Source organism: Rana temporaria, chromosome 13, assembly GCF_905171775.1.
Source record: "Rana temporaria chromosome 13, aRanTem1.1, whole genome shotgun sequence".
Classification (NCBI taxonomy): domain Eukaryota; kingdom Metazoa; phylum Chordata; class Amphibia; order Anura; family Ranidae; genus Rana; species Rana temporaria.
The window spans coordinates 89,732,235-89,757,366 of record NC_053501.1 but is presented as its reverse complement, the minus strand read 5'-3'; the positions used below and the strand labels follow the sequence as shown (position 1 = coordinate 89,757,366).

The window sequence follows — 25,132 nt, the reverse complement described above, 5'->3', positions numbered from 1 at the left end:
TGGCAAGTGGACAATCCACAACTTGTGGCAGGTGTCGTGGTCAGGTGACGTGGCAAGTGGACAATCCACAACTTGTGGCAGGTGACGTGGCCAGTTGATGTGGCAGGTGACGTGGCCAGTGGACAATCCACAACTTGTGGCAGGTGACGTGGCCAGGTGACGTGGCCAGGTGACATGGCAAGTGGACAATCCACAACTTGTGGCAGGTGACGTGGCCAGGTGACATGGCAGGTGACGTGGCCAGGTGACGTGGCCAGTGGACAATCCACAACTTGTGGCAGGTGGCGTGGCCAGGTGACGTGGCAGATGACGTGGCAAGTGGACAATTCACAACTTGGCAGGTGACGTGGCAAGTGACACGGTAAATACCCGTACACTGCTGCTCTCTCAGCTGCTCTGGTCTCACAAAATAGCTGAAATGGTTAAATAATACTTTTTTTGAGCTTAGGGAGGGTCTTATGATGTTTCTTAACCAAATGCTTATAATCGCAAACGCGGTAAAACGCCGCGAAATTCGCGGCAAAAACTGGCGTTTTAAACGCCGGTTTTTGCGTTTGAAAACTTGTGTTTAGATGAGTTTGCATTTGCTTCTCGTGTGCATGGGGCCTAACCCTATCTGTTACCCTAACCCTATCTGTAACCCTGTCTGTAACCCTAACCCTGTCTGTAACCCTAACCCTGTCTGTAATAGGGTTAGGGTTCACAGTGACAGACGAAACTCTGACAGATCAAACTCCCCGTTTAACGCACCGCAAACACCTGCAAACAGTCCATTTGCACAACCGCAAACTCCCCATTTACACAAGGTTGTATACCAAGCTAGCCATGTCCCGTTCCTTGTCCTCACTGACGTCAATGAACGTTTTGGAGATTGCAGACGATGGGGGTTTTTCAAAGCCTATAGTTGTGCTGAGATAGTTCAGTGACAGTTCAGTGACAGTTAAGTGACCCAGAAAACAATTATTCTGCAGTGTGGGCCCATTGTTGGCCTAGTAGGCTTTAATGATCACCTTAGATGATCACAAAGAAAATTAATGTGTTTTTTCTATGCAAAATTATCCAGTCGATCGCTTTTTGTCTGATCACAATGAAGCAACGACCTTATCATCTGGGGTGTGCCAACATTGCCATTGCCAACACACTCAGAGGTGGTTGCTTCATTGTGATACACAAGCCCCTTCACCACAACAAGGTAGCGATCACGAAGGGGAATTGACACATGTATGTGCCTTTTTTTTTTGTTTTGTTTTTGCAGCCACAGTGCAGCACCAGAGGACAGAAAAATTAGGCATATACACATGTCTGAAAAATTAGGTATTGTTGCAGCTGCTGCTGTAGCAGCGGCCAGAAAAATTGATGTTTTCCAGGCAGAAAGTGCACTAAAACATTGAGGCTTGAACCCTAGTTGGTGGCGGATAAGTCACGCAAGTCATCCGGCATGCATACATAAAATACAGCAGCGTGTGGACCATTTGTAGCCCAAGGCAGCTCATCTCATCAGGCCTTTAGTCAAATGTATCGCCCACTGTCAGTCCCTTCGGGATCCATGCCTCATTCATCTTAATAAAGGTGAGGTAATCTAGACTTTTTTGACCTAGGCGACTTCTCTTCTCAGTGACAATACCTCCTGCTGCACTGAAGGTCCTTTCTGAAAGGACACTTGAAGCGGGCAGGCCAGAAGTTCTATCGCAAATTGGGATAGCTCAGGCCACAGGTCAAGCCTGCACACCCAATAGTCAAGGGGTTCATCGCTCCTCAGAGTTTCGATATCTGCAGTTAAGGCGAGGTAGTCTGCTACCCGACGGTCTAGTCGTTCTCTGAGGGTTGACCCCGAAGGGCTGTGGCGACGCATAGGGCTGAAAAAGCTCTGCATGTCCTCCATCAACAACACATCTGTAAAGCGTCCTGTCCTTGCCGGCGTGGTCATGGTAGGAGGAGGAATACTTTCACCTCTTCCACTGTTAGATTCCCGTTGTGCTGTAACATCACCCTTGTATGCTGTGTAAAGCATACTTTTTAATTTATTTTGGAACTGCTGCATCCTTTCCGACTTCCGGTAATTTAGTAACATTTCAGGCACTTTCTGCTTATACCAGGGGTCTAGTAGCGTGGCCACCCAGTACAGGTCGTTCTCCTTCATTCTTTTTATACGAGGGTCCCTCAACAGGCACGACAGCATGAAAGACCCCATTTGCACAAGGTTGGATGCCGAGCTACTCATGTCCTGTTCCTCGTCCTCACTGATCTCACTGATGGTCTGTTCTTCCTCCCAGCCACGTACAACACCACGGGTACCAGATAGGTGACAACGAGCACCCTGGGATGCTTGCTGTGGTTGGTCTTCCTCCTCCTCAAAGCCACATTTCTCCTCTTGACTCCTCTTCCTCACACTCCTCTTCCAGCATTTCTGCAGGTCCAGCAAGCGATGCTGATAAGGCTGTTTCTGGTGGTGGTGATGGTGACCACAACTCTTCCTCTTCACGCTCATCTACGGCCTGATCCAGCACTCTTCGCAGGGCACGTTCCAGGAAGAAAACAAATGGGATGATGTCGCGGATGCTGCCTTCAGTGCGACTGACTAGGTTTGTCACCTCCTCAAAAGGACGCATGAGCCTACAGGCATTGCGCATGAGCGTCCAGTAACGTGGCAAAAAAATTCCCAGCTGCGCAGAGGCTGTCCTAGCACCCCGGTCATACAAATACTCGTTGGCGGCTTTTTCTTGTTGGAGCAGGCGGTCGAACATTAGGAGTGTTGAATTCCAACGTGTCGGGCTGTCGCAAATCAGTCGCCTCACTGGCATGTTGTTTCGCCGCTGGATATCTGAAAAGTGCGCCATGGCCGTGTAGGAACGCCTGAAATGGCCACACACCTTCCTGGCCTGCTTAAGAACGTCCTGTAAGTCTGGGTACTTATGCACAAAGCGTTGTACAATCAGATTCATCACATGTGCCATGCACGGGACATGTGTCAACTTGCCCAAATTCAATGCTGCCAACAAATTGCTTCAGTTGTCACACACCACTTTGCCGATCTCCAGTTGGTGCAGAGTCAGCCACTGATCCACCTGTGTGTTCAGGGCGGACAGGAGTGCTGGTCCAGTGTGACTCTCTGCTTTCAGGCAAGTCAACCCCAAGACGGCGTGACACTGTCGTATCCGTGATGTGGAATAGCCCCTGGGGAGCTGGGGGGGGGTGCAGCTGATGTGGAGCAAGACGCAGCAGCAGAAGAGGACTCAGCCGAGGAGGTTATCAAAGAGGATGGAGTAGGAGTAGAGGAGGTGGCAGCAGACCTGCCTGCAAGTCGTGGCGGTGTCACCAACTCCTCTGCAGAGCCACGCATTACATGCTTGTCAGCCGTCAGCAGGTTTACCCAATGCGCAGTGTAGGTGATATTCCTGCCCTGACCGTGCTTTGCAGACCAGGTATCAGTGGTCAGATGGACCCTTGCCCCAACACTGTTTGCAAGGGATGCCATGACTTCCTTTTACACAATAGAGTACAGGTTGGGGATTAAAAAAAAAAAAAAAAATGCAGCGCTGAGAAATAACTGGTGAAAGGACAGTAATGTCTATGTTAAACACACATAAATATAAACAAAAAATGTGAGTCCGTGATGTGTACATAAATCGTAAAAAATAATAATGGTGGTTAGTGTGATGAGACACTATAGACCTAAGTCTAGATGTCTGAAAAAATATAAGTCCATAAAAGTGAACGTGAAATCAAGAGTCAAGATGATCAATCAAATGACAGTGATGAAACATCCACAGTGATTCTGATTAAACTGGAATGTTGGTGATAACGCCCGCCACCTGAAGGGAAGGCTTACCAGATGCGATGGATCCAAGTGAGCTTATGCCCAAAGGATCAGTAAAGCTTTGTAACTGGGATGGATTGAAGGATATACCGGAACACACCAAAACGAACGACCAGCAAATAACAATGGAGTCTTCGCTTAGTGGCAGGTGGAAGGGATAACCCCAGCTGGGAGATGGCTCATGGGAATTGGAGAGCTTGCCCAAAGTATGTGGAGGAAAATGAAAGGCACATAGCGTGATACCGTAAAAACGAGTAAGTTTAATGCCAGATAAAAACACTTACAATTTTGTTGATAAAAAGGACATCAATGTGGAAAAGTGCATGGCAGCAGTAGAGTCCCGACTAGTTTCGCTACAACTAGCATCGTCTGGGGTAAGACTCTACTGATGCCACCATGCTTAAATATGAAATGTGACCTCCCTAGGATCACTCCCCTGGGGGGTCGTCCAATGAGAATGCACTTCCGGGTCACTCTGATGTATCATACATTATTTAAGTGTATAAAACTAATTATGAGAGATCTATGTCCAAAATAAATGGTGAAATCATTTTAAAAACAGATCATTATTAAAAGTGAACTAACCTGGTCCATGTGTGATCTATGGCAGACAGCCTGCAATAGTCGAACTTAGTGAGGTCACATGATTTGATCACGTGTGCGTCCGAGCCGATTGTATGGGCCAATAGTATGCATCCGCGTCACAGGATAGCGCCATGAATCGGCCGGATATTCAGTATGTATTACATGGACTGGCGCTTGGGTCACATGACCTCGCTGAAAGAAGGCGCATAAACAAAGCGTCACAGAGAGCGCCGCTAAGCTTAGTCGCTCAGCGTGGCGCAGCCCAGTAGGATGACGTTCGTGATGGGCGTGTCATCAATGATCATGATCCTCAATACGTGGGTGTGTGTGTGTGTATGCACACACGTTGCGTTCCAGATTGGAACGCAACGCTGCGCTCCATTATGCGTTCCAGGATGTGGAAACTGCCTCACAACCCGGACCTTGCAAATGTTGTCTGGTATAATAAGACAACAGAGAAGGAAAAAAGGGGAATGGGCAAAGCATTGACTGCCACACAATGGTTATATTATATCTAGAATGCTGAAGTTCTGTATATTATTTTAAAAGAAACTTTAAAAAATTCAAAATTTATTGGGACAAGCCTGATTAATTGCATTGTAAAAATTAACAGAAAAAAGGAAAAAAGGCGAATCCTTATGGGGAAATACATCTTGGCCTTGAGTGTCAATGAACATTGACTATCAAAATGGCAAATCTAACACCCCCTGAGGGGGATGTTATAAACATAAGTAAGAATTTATGCAAAAGAGACAAAAAATGAAAATGTGTTTCTCTTAGATTGATGTGTATCCAATTAAGAAATTCATGCCTATAAATATGTAAATGATATGTACAGTAAGTCCAGAAAGTGACTCTACACTGGACGAACCCCCATGACAAGCTGTAAGATTAAAACATTATACAGTACATTCAGTTATATATATACAAAAAGAGAGATATCTAAAAAAAAATTAAAATATATATATAAAAAATATATATGAAAATTGTAAAAATGAAAAAAGAAATAAGCTAAATTACTATACAGAAACATATTATTTATAACATGAATTAGAAACAAAAATGTTTCGAATGAACACCGAATATACCAAATATATCTAAATATGGAACGTGAATTGGGACGTCCTGTACTTGTTAGGATTTGTTAATAAAAGAGTTAATGTCCCACTCCACATTGAGACCTGATGGTGTATGTGTACCCAATTCGTATATCCAGAATGTTTCGAGTTGAGACACCCCGCGGGTTTTCGGGCTGCCTCTCCAAGGGACACATACTGATCTATAATGAGGAATTGTGTGCCAGTGGGATTCTGAGCATGGTGATTTTTGTAATGCCTTGGTACAGTGTGGTGAATATCACCAGCTAAAATGAGGGCTATGTGCTCAGCTACTCTGACGGAAAATTTCCGGATAGTGCGACCAACGTATTGTTGGCCGCACGGGCAAGTAATAAGGTACATCACATACTTAGTTGAACAAGTACAAACATGTTTTATAGGATAAACCTTCCCAGTTGTTGTGGAACGAAACTCAAGGTTCTTGGTCTTACCTGAGACATTATATTTGCATACTGTACATTTTTTACAAGGATTGGTTGGGGATTGCCTTTTGTGAAAAGAAATTTTGGCCGGGTACCTTCCACTGTGGTGTCCCAATAGCTACAATTTTTTTGAAGGCCTCAGACTCCACCAGCTTGTATGGTAAAAGCTGGCGGGCTAAGAGTTTCGACAAGCCAGCTGTCAGACGCCGGGCAAGGGGGTGACTCTGTGACATTGGCTTCTTACGCTCAAACATGTCCTTGACAGACACCGACTGTGGGGAGATGAGCAGGAACTGCTCAAGGTGAGAGACGCAGTGGCGGATGGTTGAGAGGGGGCAAGGAGGATAGCAGTGGTTGGCGTGACTGAAGATGCTGCACCAGGAGGAGGATGGTGGCTTTGAGCTTGTGTGCTGCTTGTACTCGTCATCATGTGTTGATCCCATAGGCGTTTGTGATGTGCGATCATGTGCCTTCGCAAAGCAGTTGTACCTAGGTGGGTGTTGGATTTCCCACGACTCAGTTTCTTTTGGCACAGGTTGCAAATGGCATCACTGTTATCAGAGGCAAACACACACAAAAATTCCACACTGCTGAGCTTTGCAATGCCGGCATTCTGGTGGTGGCAACAGCATGCGTTGATTGGCGTACTGTCTGGCTGACCCCGGGTGCCGATACATGCTGTCTGACTGTGCCACTAGCTCCTTGCGACGACCTCCCCCTGCTTCCAACTCGTCTCCTCCTCCTCTGTCTCCCCATCTGAACTTTCCCCCTCTTCTTCTTCTCTTCGAGCGGGCACCCACGTGACATCCCCGGACACATCGTCATCATCAACCGCGTCACTTGTATCTGACAACTCAGCAGAGGAAGCAGCAGCGGGTACATCATCATCACACCATACGTCCATGTGTGTAATGCTGCCTGACTGAGTCATATCCCTTTTATCTACAACCTCTGGCAATAATGGTTGCGCATCACTCATTTCTTCCAACTGATGTGTAAATAACTCCTCTGACAGATCCAGTGAAGCAGCTGTGATGCTAGTGTTGGTGGTGGTGGCATGCGGGCGAGTGGTAACTTGAGAGGTGCCCGAAGCTGAGCTGGAGGAGGATGGTGTGTCAGGCAGCCAGGCAACTAACTACAATAATATTGCAGTAATAATTTTTTTTTTGAAATGTTATGTACTGTGCCACCAAGATAGATGAGTGGTGGGTGGCACTGGGCACAGTGTACGCTGTACCCTGACACACGCTGGCAGCCAGGCAACTGACTACTATTATATTGCAGTAATACAGGGCCATATTCTTATAGATCTCCGGCGGCGTAACGTATGTCCTTTACGTTACTCCGCCGCAAGTTTAACTGGCAAGTGCCTGATTCCCAAACCACTTACCTGTAAACTTGCGGCGGCGTAGCGTAAAGTCCACCCGCGCAAGCACTATTTAAAATGATCCTGGTAGGGGGCGTGGATCATTTAAATTAGGCGCGCTCCCGCACCGATCGTAATGCGCATGCTCCGTCGGGTAAATTACCCGACGTGCATTGCGCTAAATGACGTCTCACGGACGTCATTTGTTTTGACGGTAACGTAAATGGCGTCCAGCGCCATTCACGGACGACTTACGCAAACGACGTTAAATTTTCAAATTTCGACGCGGGAACGACGGCCATACTTAACATTGAGTACGCCACCTAGGGGGCATGTTTATCTTTACGCCGCGTATCGCTTACGGAAACGACGTAAAATCACCACGACGGGCAAGCGTACGTTAGAGAATCGGCGTGACTAGTCATTTGCATATTCTACGCTGACCGCAAAGGAAACGCCACCTAGCGGTCAGCGTAGATATTGCAGCCTAAGATACAACGGCGCTGGCCGTCGTATCTTAGGCATGTTTAAGTGTATCTCAGTTTGAGAATACACTTAAACATAGGATGGCCTTAGAATCGGACTTACGTCGGCGTATTTGCTGATACGCCGGCGTAATTCTTTGAGAATATGGCCCACAATTTTTTTTTTTAATGTTATCGACTGTGCCACCAAGACAGATGGGTGGTGGGTACCACTGGGCACAGTGTACGCTGTACCCTGACACACGCTGTCAGACAGGCAACTGACTACAATTATATTGCAGTAATATATATATATATATATATATTTTTTTAAATGTTATCTACTGTGCCACCAAGATAGATGGGTGGTGGGTACCACTGGGCACAGTGTACGCTGTACCCTGACACACACTGGCAGCCAGGCAACTGACTACAATTATATTGCAGTAATTTTTTTTTTAAATGTAATCTACTGTGCCACCAAGATAGATGAGTGGTGGGTGGCACTGGGCACAGTGTACGCTGTGATCCTGACACACGCACGCTGCCTTCCTAGCAGGCAACTGCAATTAGATTACAGAGAAAAAAAAAGCAGACTGATATACCAGCCCTAAAAAGGGCTTTTTGGGGTTACTAGCCCTAAAAAGGGCTTTTTGGGGTGCTGTCCTTACAGCAGAGATCAGATGAGTCTTTCAAGACTGGAGTGGACACTGAAAACACTAGTCTATCTATGCTTTCCCTATCAATTCAGCAGCAGCAACACTATCCCTCCTCTCACTAAGAATGCAGGTTCCGAATGAATCTAAAATGGTTGCTGCCCTAGAGGTGGGAGGGTCAGGGAGGGAGGGTATGCTGCTGATTGGCTGGAATGTGTCTGCTGACTGTGAGATAGAGGGTCAAAGTTTGCTCAATGATAATTAATAGGAGGCGGATCGAACAGCGCATACGTTCGGGCGCATCGGCGAACGCGAAAAAATTGCCGCGAATTATTCGCCGACGAACAGTTCTGTACATCTCTAGTGGCGTGTATAACCAGCTCCGAGCATCGGGAGCAAGCACAGCTGTTCTGCCTCGTAGATTTCCGTCAGCTCGGATTGCGCCTGCACAATGGCTTAGCATGCAACTAACACAATGGCTTAGCAGGAAGGATTCCCCTGTCAACACTGTCTGTCTGTGTTGATGGGGAAATACAGTAAGGCCCAGTACACACGAGGGGATCTCCGCTGGAAACGGTCCGCCGGACCGTTTCCAGCGGAGATTCCTCCTCCGGATTTGGATCCGATGGCTTGTACTCACCATCGGATCAAAATCCGCACGGAATTCTTCCGCGGTGACGTGTCGCGCCGTCGCTGCGATGATGACGCGGCGACGTGCGCGACGCTGGAAGGTAAGTACTTCCACGCATGCGTCGAATCATTACGATGCATGCGAGGGAGGGGAGCGGACGGATTGATCCGGTGAGTCTGTACAGACCACCAGATCAATCCGCTGGACCCGATTCAAGCGGATACATTTCTTAGCATGCTAAGAAATTTATATCCGCTTGAAATCGATCCGGCCGAGAAATCTCTGCGGATAAATATTCGCTAGGCCGTACAGACGACCGGATTTGTCCGCTGGAACTGATCCGCGGATCAATTCCAGCGGATAGATCCGGTGGTGTGTACGAGGCCTTAGGCCCCGTACTCACGACCAAACATGTCTGCTGAAACTGGTCGGCAGACCAATTTCAGCAGACATGTTCCGTCGTGTGTACAGCCGCGCGGACAGGATTCCAGCAAACAATTGTCTGACAGACCGTTTCTGAGCAGACAACTGTTTCCCGGACTTGCTTTAAAACAGTCCGCTGGAAACCTGTCCGCCCGGACATGTACGGTCGTCTGTACAGACCTACCGTACATGTCCTGCCGCCCGCCATCCCTCGCATGCGTCGAATGACTTCGACGCATGCGTGGAAGCATTTTCAAGGCAGGCCGCCCACGCCGGCGCGTCATTGTCACGGCGACACCGCGTCATCGACGCGTCGACACCGCGGACACGCCCCGCGTATTGTTTACGCGCAGTCTTCTGTTCGATGGTGTGTATAGCCATCGAACAGAAGTCCCCGGGCAGTCCCCGGCCAGACATGTCCGATGGAAACGGTCTGCAGACCGTTTTCATCGGACATGTCCTGCCGTGAGTACTCGGCCTAAAAGCTAATTTATTTCCTGTAACCTGTGTTTTCAGGCAATAAATCTGCTCCTTCTAGGGCCAGCCTTGCAGGTCAGTTGCTGGGAAGTCGGTTCCTATTAATGTAGCCCTACATTTCCTAAAAGCTCTTTAACCTCACAGTCAGTGACCAGGTTCTTGAGAGTTAAAGGGGTTGTAAAGGTACAATTTTTTTCCCCCCTAAATAGCTTCCTTTACCTTAGTGCAGTCCTCCTTCACTTACCTCATCCTTTGATTTTGCTTTTAAATGTCCTTATTTCTTCTGAGAAATCTTCACTTCTCGTTCTTCTGTCTGTAACTCCACACAGGAATGCAAGGCTTTCTCCCTGGTGTGGAGTGTCATGCTCGCCCTCCCCCCTTGGACTACAGGAGAGTCAGGACGCTCTCTAGGTTACAGCTAAAGGAGCTGTGTGTTAGTGGGTGTCCTGACTCTCCTGTAGTCCAAGGGAGGAGGTGAGCATGACACTCCACACCAGGGAGAAAACCTTGCATTACTGTGTGGAGTTACAGACAGAAGAGCAGGAAGTGAGGATTTCTCAGAAGAAATAAGGACATTTAAAAGTAAAATCGAAGGATGAGGTAAGTGAAGGAGAGCTGCACTAAGGTAAAGAAAGCAATTTAGAAAAAAAAAATTGTACCTTTACAACCCCTTTAAGGTAGCAGTATTGTTTCCCTGGGAAAGGACTTACTATATGTATGTGGAGTAGGGCGGGCAGAGGTGGAGGACGGGTGGTGTTCTATGTTCCAGCAGGCCAACACAAGACAGGATTTCAGTGCAGCAAGGAAACCGTGTTGTCCACCCAATCGAGAAATCGTGAGCCCCCCGGATTTCTGGCTGATCAGCAGGTCTCCTGTACTTGCAAAATGTCTAAAAGAATAAAACATGTGGATGTGTGCATGTATTAAAGAGAGGTAACAAAAAAATAAAAAATAAATCGCCCTCACACTTTAACTCTGTCTCTTCTTTTTTATTTTTTTTGTCTAGACCAAGTCTCAATGGCAAGGTGGCTGAAGGATTACTTACATTTTGGGAGCAAGAAGTCTCCACCACAGCCTCCAAAGCCCGACTACACAGAGAGTGAAATACTTCGTGCCTACAGAGCTCAGAAGAGCCTGGATTTTGAGGATCCTTATGAGGAGAAGAACAATGACAAGGGACTGTTGGGTTCTCCCTCCAGGATTGATGATTTGCAACTGATTGTATCCCCTAGACACCGTCTTATCAAGGTGGAGCCATCAGAATACCAGAGGAGGCCTCATCTAGGTTCAGAAGAAGAGCCTGGAGGAAAGGTCAGGTGCTAATTAGGACAGGGCTTGGGCAAAGTAATTTCGCAAGGCAAACATTTTTGGTAAAATCTTTGGGTACAAAAAGGATTTCCAAGAAAAAAGGTACTCACTGTTTCCTTGCTAATCAATATAGTTGAACTCAAAATCACACATATATTTAAAGGGTCACTAAAGGAATATTTTTTTTTTTTAGCTAAATAGCTTCCTTTACCTTACTGCAATCCTGGTTTCATGTCCTCATTGTTCGTTTTTGCTTTGAAGTTGCTGTATTCCTTCTCTGATCTCCACACTTCCTGCTTGTCTGTTTCCTTATGAAAAAACTCATGGGAGCTTCTCTCTGTGGTCCCTGATCAAGGAGGTGTGATTACTGTGTGTTTAAAACCCCTCAGAACCAAGCAGATTCATTTATTTTAAAAACAAACACTGCCCTGTGTTTTTTGTTCTGTGTGTCTCTGTACTTCACAGAAACATGAAACTAGTTTAAAAACGAAAGTGAAACTGCAGGCACATTATATGATTGATTTTTATCTATTTTTAATCATTTTTAAAAGGAATCGGTTAACTATTTTGTCTCTATACCCTGTAAACCATCATTTCAGCAAAAAAAATGTTTTTCCTTTACAACTCCTTTAACCACTTCCTTACTGGGCACGTATACCCATTCCTGACCAGGTGAGATTTCAGCTTCTGGCACTGCGTCGCTTTAACTGACAATTGCTCGTGCGACGTGGCTCCCAAACAAAATTGGCGTCCTTTTTTCCCCACAAATAGAGCTTTCTTTTTGTGGTATTTGATCATCTCTGCGGTTTTTATTTTTTCCGCTATAAGCACAAAAAGAGCGTCAATTTTGAAAAAAAGTCAACATTTTTCACTTGTTACTATAATAAATAGCCCATTTAAAAAAAAAAAAAAAAAACATTTTTTTTCTCAGTTTAGGCCGATACGTATTCTTCTACATATTTTTGGTAAAAAAAAATCGCAATAAGCGACTGGTTTGCGCAAAAGTTATAGCACTTACAAAATAGGGGACAGAATTATTATACATTTTTATTATTTTTTTTTACTAGTAATGGCGGCGATCTGCGATTTTTATTGAGACTGCGACGTTGAGGCGGACACATCGGACACTTTTGACACATTTTTGGCGCCATTCACATTTATACTGCGATCAGTGCTATAAAAAAAATGCACCGATTACTGTATAAATGTGACTGGCAGTGAAGGGGTTAACACTAGGGGGGCATGGAAGGGGTTAAATGTATTTCCTGGGTGTGTTCTAACTGTGGGGGGAGGGGGGTGACTGGGGGAGGTGACCGATGCTGTGTCCCTATGTACAAGGGACACAGATCGGTCTCCTCTCTCCCCTGACAGGACATGGATCTCTGTGTTTACACACAGAGATCCATGTCCTTGTCCCTGTAACCGCCGATTGCGAGTGCCTGGCGGACATCGCGGCCGCCAGGCACGCGCATCGGTATCCCAGGAATGCGGCGGGCACGCGCACGCCGCCGGCGGCGCTCGTGCGCCCTCTAGTGGCCTGGAAGAGCGGAGGACGCATATATGCGTCCTGTCAGAGATTTAGAACCACCCCGCGACCGCACATATTCGTACGGCCGTCGGGAAGTGGTTAAGGACTGTAGTGTATATTTATATAAATAGTGTATTTACATTAACAGCCTATTTTTATATGTGTTTTATTGTTCGTAGGTCAGTGACGTCAGTGACTACTCAAACCCCTTTGATATGAAGAACAAATGTATTTTCAATCATGAAGAAATGGAAGATACAAGTTACATGGAACCATATGACGATCAGAGACCTCTGGGAGGTAAACTATTTACTGTGTATTATTTCACTTCAGATCTTTTAATATCTGTTAAAAAATCTTAAGGATTTAAAAATATGTCAAGGCAAAATAAACAAAGTATGTAGTAAATCTTTTTCCATACATGTGTAGCGCTACCCCCGGAGGAGCCGCTGATTTGTTTTGGGATTGGCGTATTAACCAGTTCCCGACCTCCTCATGTACATTTACGTCGGCAGAATGGCACGGACAGGCACAATCACGTACCTGTACGTCCTCTGCTAGACGTGGGTGGGGGGTCCGATCGGGACCCCCCCCGGTACATGCGGAGGTCGGGTCCGCTCGGGCGCGGCTATTTGTTTTTAGCCGCTCCGTCGCGATCGCTCCCCGGAGCTGAAGAACGGGGAGAGCTGTGTGTAAACACGGCTTCCCCGTGCTTCACTGTGGCGGCGCATCGATCGAGTGATCCCTTTTATAGGGAAGACTCGATCGATGGTGTCAGTCCTACAGCCACACCCCCCTACACTAGTAAACACACACTAGGTGATCCCTAAATGTTACAGCGCCCCCTGTGTTTAACTCCCAAACTGCAACTGTCATTTTCACAATAAACAATGCAATTTAAATGCATTTTTTGCTGTGAAAATGACAATGGTCCCAAAAATGTGTCAAAATTGTCCGAAGTGTCCGCCATAATGTCGCAGTCACGAAAAAAATCGCTGATCACCGCCATTACTAGTAAAAAAAATAAAAAAATATAAAAATGCAAAAAAACTATCCCCTATTTTGTAAACGCTATAAATTTTGCGCAAACCAACCGATAAACGATTATTGCGATTTGTTTTACCAAAAATAGGTAGAAGAATACGTATCGGCCTAAACTGAGGAAATTTTTTTTTTTTATATATGTTTTTGGGGGATATTTATTACAGCAAAAAGTAAAAAATATTGCATTTTTTTTTTAAATTGTCGCTCTATTTTTGTTTATAGCACAAAAAATAAAAACCGCAGAGGTGATCAAATACCACCAAAAGAAATCTCTATTAGTGGGGAAAAAAGGACGCCAATTTTGTTTGGGAGCCACGTCGCACGACCGCGCAATTGTCTGTTAAAGCAACGCAGTCCCGAACTGTAAAAACCCCTTGGGTCTTTAGCCAGCATATTGGTCCGGGGCTTAAGTGGTTAAGTTACCCTGCAGTATGTCTAGGGGTGATGGCAGTGAGTCAAAATAGTGAGCGAATGTCCAGACAGTGAATAAAGGTTTTTTCCAATGCTTTATTCTCCAGGCCAACACGGCCAACATCAACATAAATTGGGAAGGACAAGGTTGATGAAGAGAGAGAGAAAACCTTGCAGTATATTGAATGGAGCAGTCAGTACTGCTCTGTATAGTACCAATTTGTAACTCGTCGCCACTCCAACTAGAGTGCGTAAAGTGCCCCCGGACAAGCCTGGCAGCCGAGATGTCACTTAGGATTTCTGGGAGGAACAGGCCCCTGCCACAGGCCAATTACAATAACTGAGCTAAATGGATAAATGGAGCGAATCCTCCCAGTAGATTTCTGCATTGGTTACCAGATGACAGCAAGCATACCTGTCAGTACTCTGGTCACCAGATCCCCAATTGGTTTGTTCAGGCTCTGTTGGACAACCTGCCTCCACCGGTCCTCCTCAAACCGACTCCCCAATCGAACGGCACCCAGCCTGGGATCCTTTCAATAGAACCGGGAACCCAGTAAGTCACTGTGGGGTCCCCTTGTACCTCCAGATGAGGTTCCAAGTAGTCTGCAATTATGGCCAGGTGGGCCGCGCCGGCGGGGTCCATGGATGCGCGCACCCTGAAGGTGGATGCCGCACCTGGAACAGGGACCCCGCGAAGATTTTAGAACACATGACCCCTGTCACAGATATACCCCTCCCCAGCATGCCCCGCGAGGGAAAAGCTCCTCTAATTGGCTGCTGGGGAGAACTTGCTCTGCCAGAACCTCTCTGGCGCCAACTGCTGGCCAGGGATGGTATCACATTCCTGGAATACAGACTGACCCAGTGGACATTTCTGAAATGACAGAAGTCACAATTTAAACAAATTGTGAATGGGAGCAAATAACTCTCCCATTCCCCACTAACTTTAGCGTAGTGCCCATGCTGAAAGCAAGGGGGCGCTACACATGCAAAAATTACTAATGGCAGCAAAAGGTTTAAAGAAATAAAACACAGAATTTTTTTTTTTGCACACATAATAAATTGTACGCTTTAGGTCTGAAGATTGGTTAAAACCCCCAAAACATTTTTAATTTCTGAAAGCAGAGACCCTGTAGAATAAATGTTGGTAGATGCATTTTTTCTATGTCACACGATATTAGGGCACACAATATAATCTTAATTTTTTATTTTTGGATAAAATACAAATAATGAGGTTGTTTTGAATAAATAGATACCAAACAATAAAAAACAAAAAGTCACCAGCGCTAAAATGTGGCAAAATGTGGTAAAAAGGGAAAGGGGGGATTATAGCCAACGATGTGGGGTCTTCACCCAGTGCAGCTGGACAAAAACCATAATTGGGGGGGATATGGATAAAACGGTACTAAACAAAACGATCCAGCGCTCAATGGGTTAAGAAAGCAGGCAATCCCACAACAGGCAACGGATCTTAACCACTTAAGCCCCGGACCAGTTTGTTGCTAAATGACCGGGCCACTTTTTGGGATTCGGCACTGCGTCGCTTTAACTGACAATTGCGCGGTCGTGCGACGTGGCTCTCAAACAAAATTGACGTCCTTTTTTCCCACAAATAGAGCTTTCTTTTCGTGGTATTTAATCACCTCTGCGGTTTTTATTTTTTGCACTATAAACAAAAATAGAGTGACAATTTTGAAAAAAAATCAATATTTTTTACTTTTTGCTATAATAAATATCCCCCAAAAATATATAAACTTTTTTTTTTTCCTCAGTTTAGGCTGATACGTATTCTACATATCTTTAGTAAATGGCATTTTTATTAATATTACTGGTAATGGCGGCGATCAGCGATTTTTATCGGACACTTTTGACACATTTTTGGGACCATTGTCATTTTTACAGCGATCAGTGCTATAAAATGCACTGATTACTGTGAAAATGAAACTGGCAGTGAAGGAGTTAACCGCTAGGTGGCGCTGTAGGGTTTAAGTGTTCCCTAGGGAGTGATTCTTACTGTGACACATCATTGATCGTTGTTCCTGATGACGGGAAGATGTTGTGTTTACACTAACATCTCCCCGTTCTATCTCTCCGTGAGACGATCGCGGGTATGCCAGTGGCGATCGAGTCCGTGGGACCCACGGGCGGGCGGGCTCACAGAGATTGCGGTGGGCGCTAGTCCGCAACAACCGCTTCTTAAATCCTTCTGCAGATGTATATCTGCATGCGCCGGGCGGGAAGCGGTTAAAAAAAATGTATTCAGTAATGATTATGATAAAACCCAGTCCTGTTGTCAAATAAGGAAATGGTAAAGGATGTGAGGATAAAGAGCTTACGGTGTCACCAAGGGTCCACGTGGCAACGGGGAGCCGACAGTATCCTGGTTTGAACTAGTCCCTCACAGCAGGGGGGGAGGGCGCCAATGCCCCTGCTGTGCTGCAACCGAAGATGGAACCCGCTCGCCGGTATGTGGAGGGTGGTCAGACATGCTGGAAGAGGAGACGGAAGCAGCGATCGGCAGAGAGATGGAAGGACAAGCTCCGTCCCACGTGTGCCAGAGATGTCAGACCTGCTGGGACACCGATGCAGGAGGAGGAGAGTGTTGCTATGGAATTCTCGTTAGTCATAGGTGTGCGCAGCCTATTGCATTAGGGCAGGGGTGGCCAACCAGTGGCCTGCGGCCTCCTGCTCTGGAATGGCGGGTTGGCAAGCCCAGATCAGAGGTTGCCGACCCGCCATACTGCAGCATCAGTTTTGTGAATGAAGCTGGTAAAGCAGAGCCCCATAAGCCGATGCTTCCTTTACAGCACTGGATTTTGCCACAGGCAAAGTCTATGGCAAAGTTCAGCCAACCCGCAGGATAGACACAGGTACACTAAGCTGCACCCGCGGTGTCGGTAAACCACAGAACATCAGTGTGAAAGCAGCCCTTTTCACGTGATCAGCTCGACCAAATGGGACCCTCAATTCACCTCTATAGAGCAACAGATGTCCGTTTACGCCAATCTGAAAAACAGAAGGGAATTTGTCCCCTTTCATCTGGGCGGATCTGAGGGCCTATAGAGTAGCCGTGACCTGTCATTTGCCCGCTCCACTCATTGTGGCCCTCGACTGGTTACCAAATTGTTTAAGTGGCCCTCGCTCTTCAAAAGGTTGGGCACCCCTGCATTAGGGTGTGCACCCCAAAGCTCAAACACACACTACTCACTACTACTCACATCACTCACCATGTTCATTCAGAAAGGGAGGGGGCTGATAAATGCATATTTACTGGCCCCTTCGTTCACTCATCCAAAAACATCTCTGCAGCAACAGCCGGCAGGAGAGGAGAGGAGGGAAGCCAGGAGTGCTGCAGAGGGAAAGAGTGGGGAGCCAGGGCAGTAGGGGAAATCTGTGCTGCACAGTGTGATTAGGGTGTGCCTGGGCACACCTGGCACACCCTGTGCGCACGCCTATGCTGTTAGTCTCTCCTAGTGAGGCCAAACACGTGACAAGCCTGCAGCGCCGCGCAAATAACATACACTCATGCATTGCATGAGTGTATGTTATTGTGGCCAGCCTATTCAGATAACCGGACATTGGGTGCCGATTATCTGAAAAAGGACAGCTGGTTGGCTGTGCGGAAGTGCCTATCAGAGCCAGTACAGCCCTTCAGCTCCCGGATGTCTTATCCTCGGAACGTAGTGGGCTACGTCCCTTGGATAGGACTGACGGCCGTCTCAGCCAATCAGGTTCACTGATTCTGGTTATCAGTAACCTGATTGGCTGAAGCGTCATCGAGGGCGGCAGAAGACATTGAGGAACCGTGGAAGGTGGATGGCGAACCCCAGAAAGGTAAGTGCCGGGCGGGGGGGGGGGGGCAATCTGACTGGCAGCATTTTACAGGGCAAAGTGGGGACAATTGATGTGGGGACAATTGATGTGGGCACAGTGGGGGACAATTGATGTGGGCACAGTGGGGGACAATTGATGTGGGGACAATTGATGTGGGGACAATTGATGTGGGCACAGTGGGGACAATTGATGTGGGCACAGTGGGGACAATTGATGTGGGCACAGTGGGGACAATTGATGTGGGCACAGTGGGGACAATTGATGTGGGCACAGTGGTAACAATTGATGTGGGCACAGTGGTAACAATTAATGGCATGACACAGTGGCTGCGTTTGATGGCACAGTGGCTGCGTTTGGCATGGCACAGTGGCGACAATTGATGGCACAGTGGCTGCATTTGATGGGCACAGTGGCTGCATTTGATGGGCACAGTGGCTGCCTTTGATGGGCACAGTGAGGCTGCAATTTGTTTTTTGTTTTGTTTTTCATTTGTTTGCGCCCCCCCAAAAATGTTGAGCACCAGCCGCCACTGGTCATAGGTATAGGCAAAACAAGTAGATACCAACCAAGTCAAGCCTAATACTATTGGCTGTTGGGCATTTGGTTTTAGCTATGACCCTTAGGAGGGGATATTGTATTGATATAGAGATGTCTTTGTGTTTGCTCTAGTCCTGAAGGAGGCATATTTGGACCCCTGAAATGTGTTGGCTACTTTTTGGATTGTCCCCATGACTTTTATTGGAATAAAGTTGTATCTGGACTTCCTAGCAGTGGTGTGGCACTTCAGTTTCCATTTAAATTCCATAGATTGGCAGAGAACTGTGGCGGTCTGCAGCATGTGAGAGGGAGAGGCATGTCAGGTGGCGCAAATATGCTGCAAGTCTTTGTCAGGATCCACAGACTGGAAGAGAACTGCGTCTGTGCTGGGAAATAGTCTTGCCTAGGTGGGTATTCTGGAAGCCTCGTACACACAATCGTATTTTCATCGGACAAATCTTGGGAATTGTGTCCGAAGGGCGTTGTCCGTGAACTTGGTATGCATACAGATGGCAGAAACTTTTCAGCCAACATACACAAAACTATGTTTTTTCATCTCTTTAGCACCACCCTTTGGGCAACTTCTGCTAATGTTGTGCTATGGTTAGCATTGGCTGCGAGTATGCGTGTTTGTACTTTGAATTTTTTTTCCGACGGACTTGTGTACACACGATCGGATAATCCGACAAGACACATTTGTTGTCGGACAGTTTAAAAGCATGCTATAAAACATTTGTTGTCAGAAAATCCGACAGCAATTGTCCGATGGAGGATACAAACAAGTGGATTTTCCGACAAAGCCCTGCCATCACACATTTGTTGTTGGAAAATCCAATCGTGTGAACGGGCCTTAAAGTGGTTGTAAACCCCCGGATATAACATTATTAAAAAAATTAGCACATATCACAGGCAGCTGATCGCTGCCTGTGAAAGTGTACTCACCGCCGTCATTAGCTCTAAAATCGTATTTTTCGTTTTGATGACGTCACCGCGCTTGCGCATTGTAGCCCCGCAAATCCGGCATCTGAATGTGTTGCCGATTTTCATTTCCATTCTTTCCGGCCCTGAATGTGAGCGAGCTGCGTGGGCGAGCTTCCCCTCTGTCCGCAGAGGAGAAGTCTCGCGATGCTATAGTCCTCCTGTTCCTAATACTCCCCCTCCCGTGTAAATGAATATTGCCGTGTATCACGGTTGCTGCGGTAACAGCAATCGACATCGAGGCTTGGTAACGGCTCTACGGCGCATGCGCGAGATTTAGACCAGGGAATCAGGAAGGGCGGAAGTGTCGTCAGATAAGGATTCACTCAGCAGCACTAACAATGGCGATTTATATGTCCGGAAGGAGAGAAAAAAACAACGGTTGTTAAAGGTATTTGCGGGCCTCGTTTTTCACAATCTTATATGCAATATGCATTGCCATGCCCTTGTGTGACATGCTATTTAAAAAATAGAAAAAATCGTCCAGGGTTTACAACCGCTTTAAGAAAGGAAAGAAAGGTATGTAAGCTTAAAGCCCAACTCTGGGCAAAAAAATATTTTTCCTATTAGTAGGGCTGTGCTCACACTGCACGGGTTAATTTCTTGTTTTTGTCTAGGGGAGAGAAGAAAGGATATATACAGTGGAACCTCTGATTGCGAGTAATGCTGTTAACAAGCGTTTCGCAATACAAGCACTGTATTTAAAAAAAATCCTAACTCGGTTTGCGACTGTTGTCACGCAAAACGAGCAGGTTTTAGGCCAAAGCAGTGTGCACTACCGCATTTGGCCTGAGGTGGGGGGGCGCCAGAGCCGAATAGCACCAATTGCAGTCGTTCGGCATCGTTCAGAAATGCACGGAAAGTCCCGAGGACAGCTCGGCTGACCTCGGCAAACCTCTGTGTCCTCGGGTCTTCCGGCCGTTTCTGAGGCTCTCCGGTGCCCCCCCCCCCCCTCACCTCTGGCTGCATGCTGTATTGCATGCCATTGAAGTCAATGCGGAACAAATAATTTTCTTTGACTTCAGTGGGGAAACTCGATTTGATATGCGAATACTTTGGATTACGAACATTCTCCTATAACGGATTATTTCCACTGTACTGTAGTTCCACTGTACTTGCCTAATCCTCCCCACACAAGACCGACCCTTGCATTTCTGAGGCCCCGTACAGACGACCGAGTTTCTCGGCAGAATTCAGCCAGAAACTCGGTCGGAGCTGGATTCTGGCGAGAAACTCGGTCGTGTGTACACTTTTCAGCGAGGAAGCCAATGAGGAACTCGTCGGGCCGAAAAGAGAACATGTTCTCTATTTTTTCGTTAGTCAATGGGAAAAGTCGGCCCGCCGAGTTCCTCGGCGGCTTCCACACTGAACTCGACGAGGAACTCGATGTGTTTGGCACGTCGAGTTCCTCGGTCGTGTGTACGGGGCCTCAGAGGTCTTGAGCAGTGAACTGTTCCTGATGTCATCATCAAGTCCAAAGCAGGCTCCATAGACCTGCTCTGGACATGAGGATACAGAGGGACAGTCCACCACTGGATTGTGGGGGGATCCTGTTGAGCTTTGACAAAAACGTTTTCAACAACTTGGTTGAAATGAGGGGGAGAAGAATGGAAGATGTTTTTGGGTGATAGTCTATGTGTATTATATGTGCTTACATATAAATACATTATACAGTGGTACCTTGGTTTAAGAGCAACTTGGTTTGAGAGCGTTTTGATTTGTGAGCAACTTTTTTTTTTTTTTTTTTTATTCTGACTCGGTTTGCGAGTGCATTGCCTCATTTGGCCTGAGCTACGGGGCGCAGGAGCTGAGAAAAGCCGAACATTGGCCTGCAGTACCTCATTTGGCCTGAGGTACGGGGGTGCAGGAAAATGAGCCAAAGTGTCCTCGGGCCTTTTCGGACGTTTTCGGTGCTCTCTGGCGCCCCCCCCCCCCCACCTGAAATCAATGTGGAACAAAACTCCCTTTGATATGCAAGTACTTTGGATTACGAGCATACTCCTGGAACAGATTATGCTCGTAATCCAAGGTTCAACTGTACTTTTCTTTTAAACCAAGTCTTGGCTATAGTGGAGGTTAACTAGTATAGTAGGTATTCATTGTACTAATTAATTGTAGTAATTCTATATTTGTAGCCCCTCTGTTACAGAAGAACCCTAGTCAAAAAAATCCTTTCTATAAATAAGAAGGCCATAACTATTTATATCTCTAATTATATTTCATGGGGTTCTTCAAATGTATCTCCATTTCTGAAGTTTAGAGAGATTCCAATGTACATATTATCTCCTAACAGACACAGAACCAGTTGTTGTCTTTTGCCGATCTGCTTTGAAGTTGGTGGGAGGAGGCATGCCGTGTCATTGCTGACTCCTATCCCATTGTACTGTATCATCATGACTAAAGTTAACATGAAAATACAGCCAATTATGTAATGAGAAGATCTGCTTACCCAACTGGTCAAAACCGACTAGCAACCAAGCCACTCGAAAAAATTCAACAGACATCAGTAGTTGTTTGTGGTTGATATTTTATTTTTTTATGTATATTAAACAGTATAGTTTATATAAAATACATCGTTGTGTATTAGTACCGAGATAGTCCATTACATATTGGGGAAGATTTACTAAAATTGGTGCACACAGAATCTGGTACAGCTATGCGTAGTATCCAATTAGCTTCTAACTTCAGCTTGTTCCATTCAGCTTAAAGCGGTTCTCCACCCTAAAGTGGAGTCCCGCTGATCGGAACCCTTCCCCCCTCCGGTGTCACATTTGACACCTTTCAGGGGGAGGGGGGTGCAGATACCTGTCTAAAGACAGGTATTTGCACCCACTTCCGGCCCGGCATTCACGGGCAAAAGACGGGCATTCCGTCACATCCCGTCGCCCCCCCGTTGTGTGCTGGGAACACTCGGCTCCCAGCACACATCGGGAGCCAATCGGCGGGCGCGGCGCGACTCGCACATGCGCCGTAGGGAACCGGGCAGTGAAGCTGCAGCGCTTCACTTCCTGGTTCCCTCAGCGTGGATGGCGGGGGGAGCAGCAGAGTAACTGCTGGCTTTTAATATTTTTTTCCCATGGCACATCCGCTTTAAAGCGGGAGTTCACCCTAAAAATGTAACATCAGATTCATGCTCATTTTGTCAAGGGAAATCGGGTAGTTTTTTTAAAAACGAAGCAGTACTTACCGTTTTAGAGAGCGATCTTCTCCGCCGCTTCCAGGTATGGTCTTCGGGACTGGGCATTCCTATTTGATTGACAGGCTTCCGACGGTCGCATACATCGCGTCACGAGTAGCCGAAAGAAGCCGAACGTCGGTGCGGCTCTATACGGCGCCTGTGCACCGACGTTCGGCTACTTTCGGAAAATCGTGACACGATGTATGCGACCGTCGGAAGCCTGTTGGCACTGTGGGCACTGGTTGGTGGCGCTGGTTGGCACTGGTAGGCGTCACTGTTGTGCACTGGTAGGTGGCACTAGCAGGTGGCACAGATGAGCAGGCGGCTGCTTTGGGACCGATGTCCCTCTGACAGCCGCTATTAGAGTGAGGAGAAAAAATAGCTGATTACCGGCTCTGTTTACATCACATGATCAGCTGTCAATAGACAAACGTGCCTGGCTCAAGGCCAAAATTTGTCACATGAGCTTCTTTGGCACATTTGTTGCACATAGGGAAAGCCATTTAAGTGAATGGGCTGCGCTACACACATAAACTTATGTTCCAAGGGGGGAAAAGTGTAAATGGGACCATAGTAGTGTGATCTCATTACTTAAATGACCAGAGATTTTTCATTCGTAGTAGTCATCCATAGTGTCACATTTGGAACCATTGGCTTGGCTCCCTATGGTGTAAGGCAGTGTTTTTCAACTCCAGTCCTCAAGGCGCCCCAACAAATCATGTTTTCAGGATTTCCCTCAGATGAAATAGCTGTGGTAATTACTAAGGCAGTGAAACTGATCACATCACCTGTGCAAAATAATGGAAAGCCTGAAAACATGACCTGTTGGGGCGCCTTGAGGACTGGAGTTGAGAAACACTGGTGTAAGGCACACAATTTGCATGTGATAGCGATTAATCACACATGTGCCACTACATACTACTAGTGTGATTCACTTCAAAGGAAGTCAGTTGTTTCAAATGTGCTGCAAATGTTCCTTGCTACTAGCGATTAATCTCCAGCTGTCACGCTACACAAAAATACCACTGCAAACTTAATAAATCTGCTTGAATGCACTTGCACTCTCTGTTCAACCATAGCTCCCAACTGTCCCTGATTTCGAGGGACTGTCCCTGATTTGGAGAAATGTACTTCTGTCACTCTTTCCTCCTTATTTGTCCCTCATTTTGGTCTGATCTACATAGATGTATATAAAAAGCACTTTTTTTTCTATCAAAAAGTGTTTTTCAGCACTAAGCCTTTCATCTGATTTCTAAATTGCTGCATTTGTAAATTCCATAAGTCAGTATAAAGGAATAGTAGTGGTAAAATAAACACTTGTGGGTTTAACCAATCTCGGTTTTATGTACAATTCTCCTTTAAGGGGCATGTCCTATGTCTGCATACTTTTTCTGATCCCTTATTCCCATCTCGAAAAGTTGTGAGGTATGGTTCAACCATCGATTTTTTTTTTTCTCAACTCCTTAAATTTTTATTTTTTTTTATATATAAAAGTTTGTCGATATCCAACAAGGCCACCCATGGCCAATTTCAGCCGATTCCTCCTGAATTTGAGCTGTGCCAGCTTCACACTATCACATACTGTAGCTGTTGAATCCTGTGACTAGTAGCTGTTTTTTTTTTTTTAAAAAGAAAGGTTTGTTGTTTTTCTCACATTACTTTGAAACTGTGTTTTTTTTTTAATTTAGGCAATTTAGATGCAAATTGTGCTTAGTGGAGTGCTGAAAACCTGATTGATATGCAATCACATTCAGAGGCTTTCATGTGCTTTTCAACATCCTCCTGAGCCCTGAGCCTCATGGACATGTCAACAGAGCTTTGGTGGGGTTGTGCAAACAATGGTGGGGTTGTGCAAACAATCTCGGTGCCCACTGAAGATGCAGCCATTAACTATTAGTGCACTCTCTGGTCCATTTTACCTTTTTTTTTTTTTTTCGATTTGGACTATTTTCTAAAAGAGTACAGTGGAACCTTGGAATATGAGCATAATCCGTTCCAGGAGAATGCTCGTAATCCAAATCACTCACATATCCAAGCGAGTTTCCCCATAGAAGTCAAAGGAAACTAAAATAATTTGTTGCGCGTTGACTTCTATGGCATGCAATACCACGTGTGGCCAGAGGTGGTGGGGTTGCCAGAGGGCCTCGGAAAGGCCTGGCTCGGCTGAACTGGGAAAACCTAGGAAAGGCTCGGGAACTGAGTATTTCCATGTTTTTCCAAACGGCTCCACTCGGCTCCGGCGCCCCCCACCTCAGGCCAAACGCGGTACTGCACACTGCTGTGGCTGTAGTCCTGCTCCTTTTTTATTTAACCGCGTTACTCGCAATCCAAGGTTTCACTGTACGGCCAAAA

The 25,132-nt window shown here is 46.4% G+C and overlaps 1 protein-coding gene across 2 annotated transcripts in view; it reads left to right on the top strand.

Moving 5' to 3' along the window:
* LOC120920293 (SH2 domain-containing adapter protein D-like) overlaps positions 1-25,132 on the top strand; it is an 85,687-nt gene that overhangs the window by 22,932 nt on the left and 37,623 nt on the right. For both annotated transcript variants that reach the window (XM_040332287.1, XM_040332288.1), the window contains 2 exons: positions 10,966-11,270; positions 12,975-13,095. In XM_040332287.1, coding sequence (XP_040188221.1) covers positions 10,977-11,270; positions 12,975-13,095 — 415 coding nt within the window. In that variant the 5' untranslated portion in view covers positions 10,966-10,976. The remainder of the gene's footprint in view (positions 1-10,965; positions 11,271-12,974; positions 13,096-25,132) is intronic.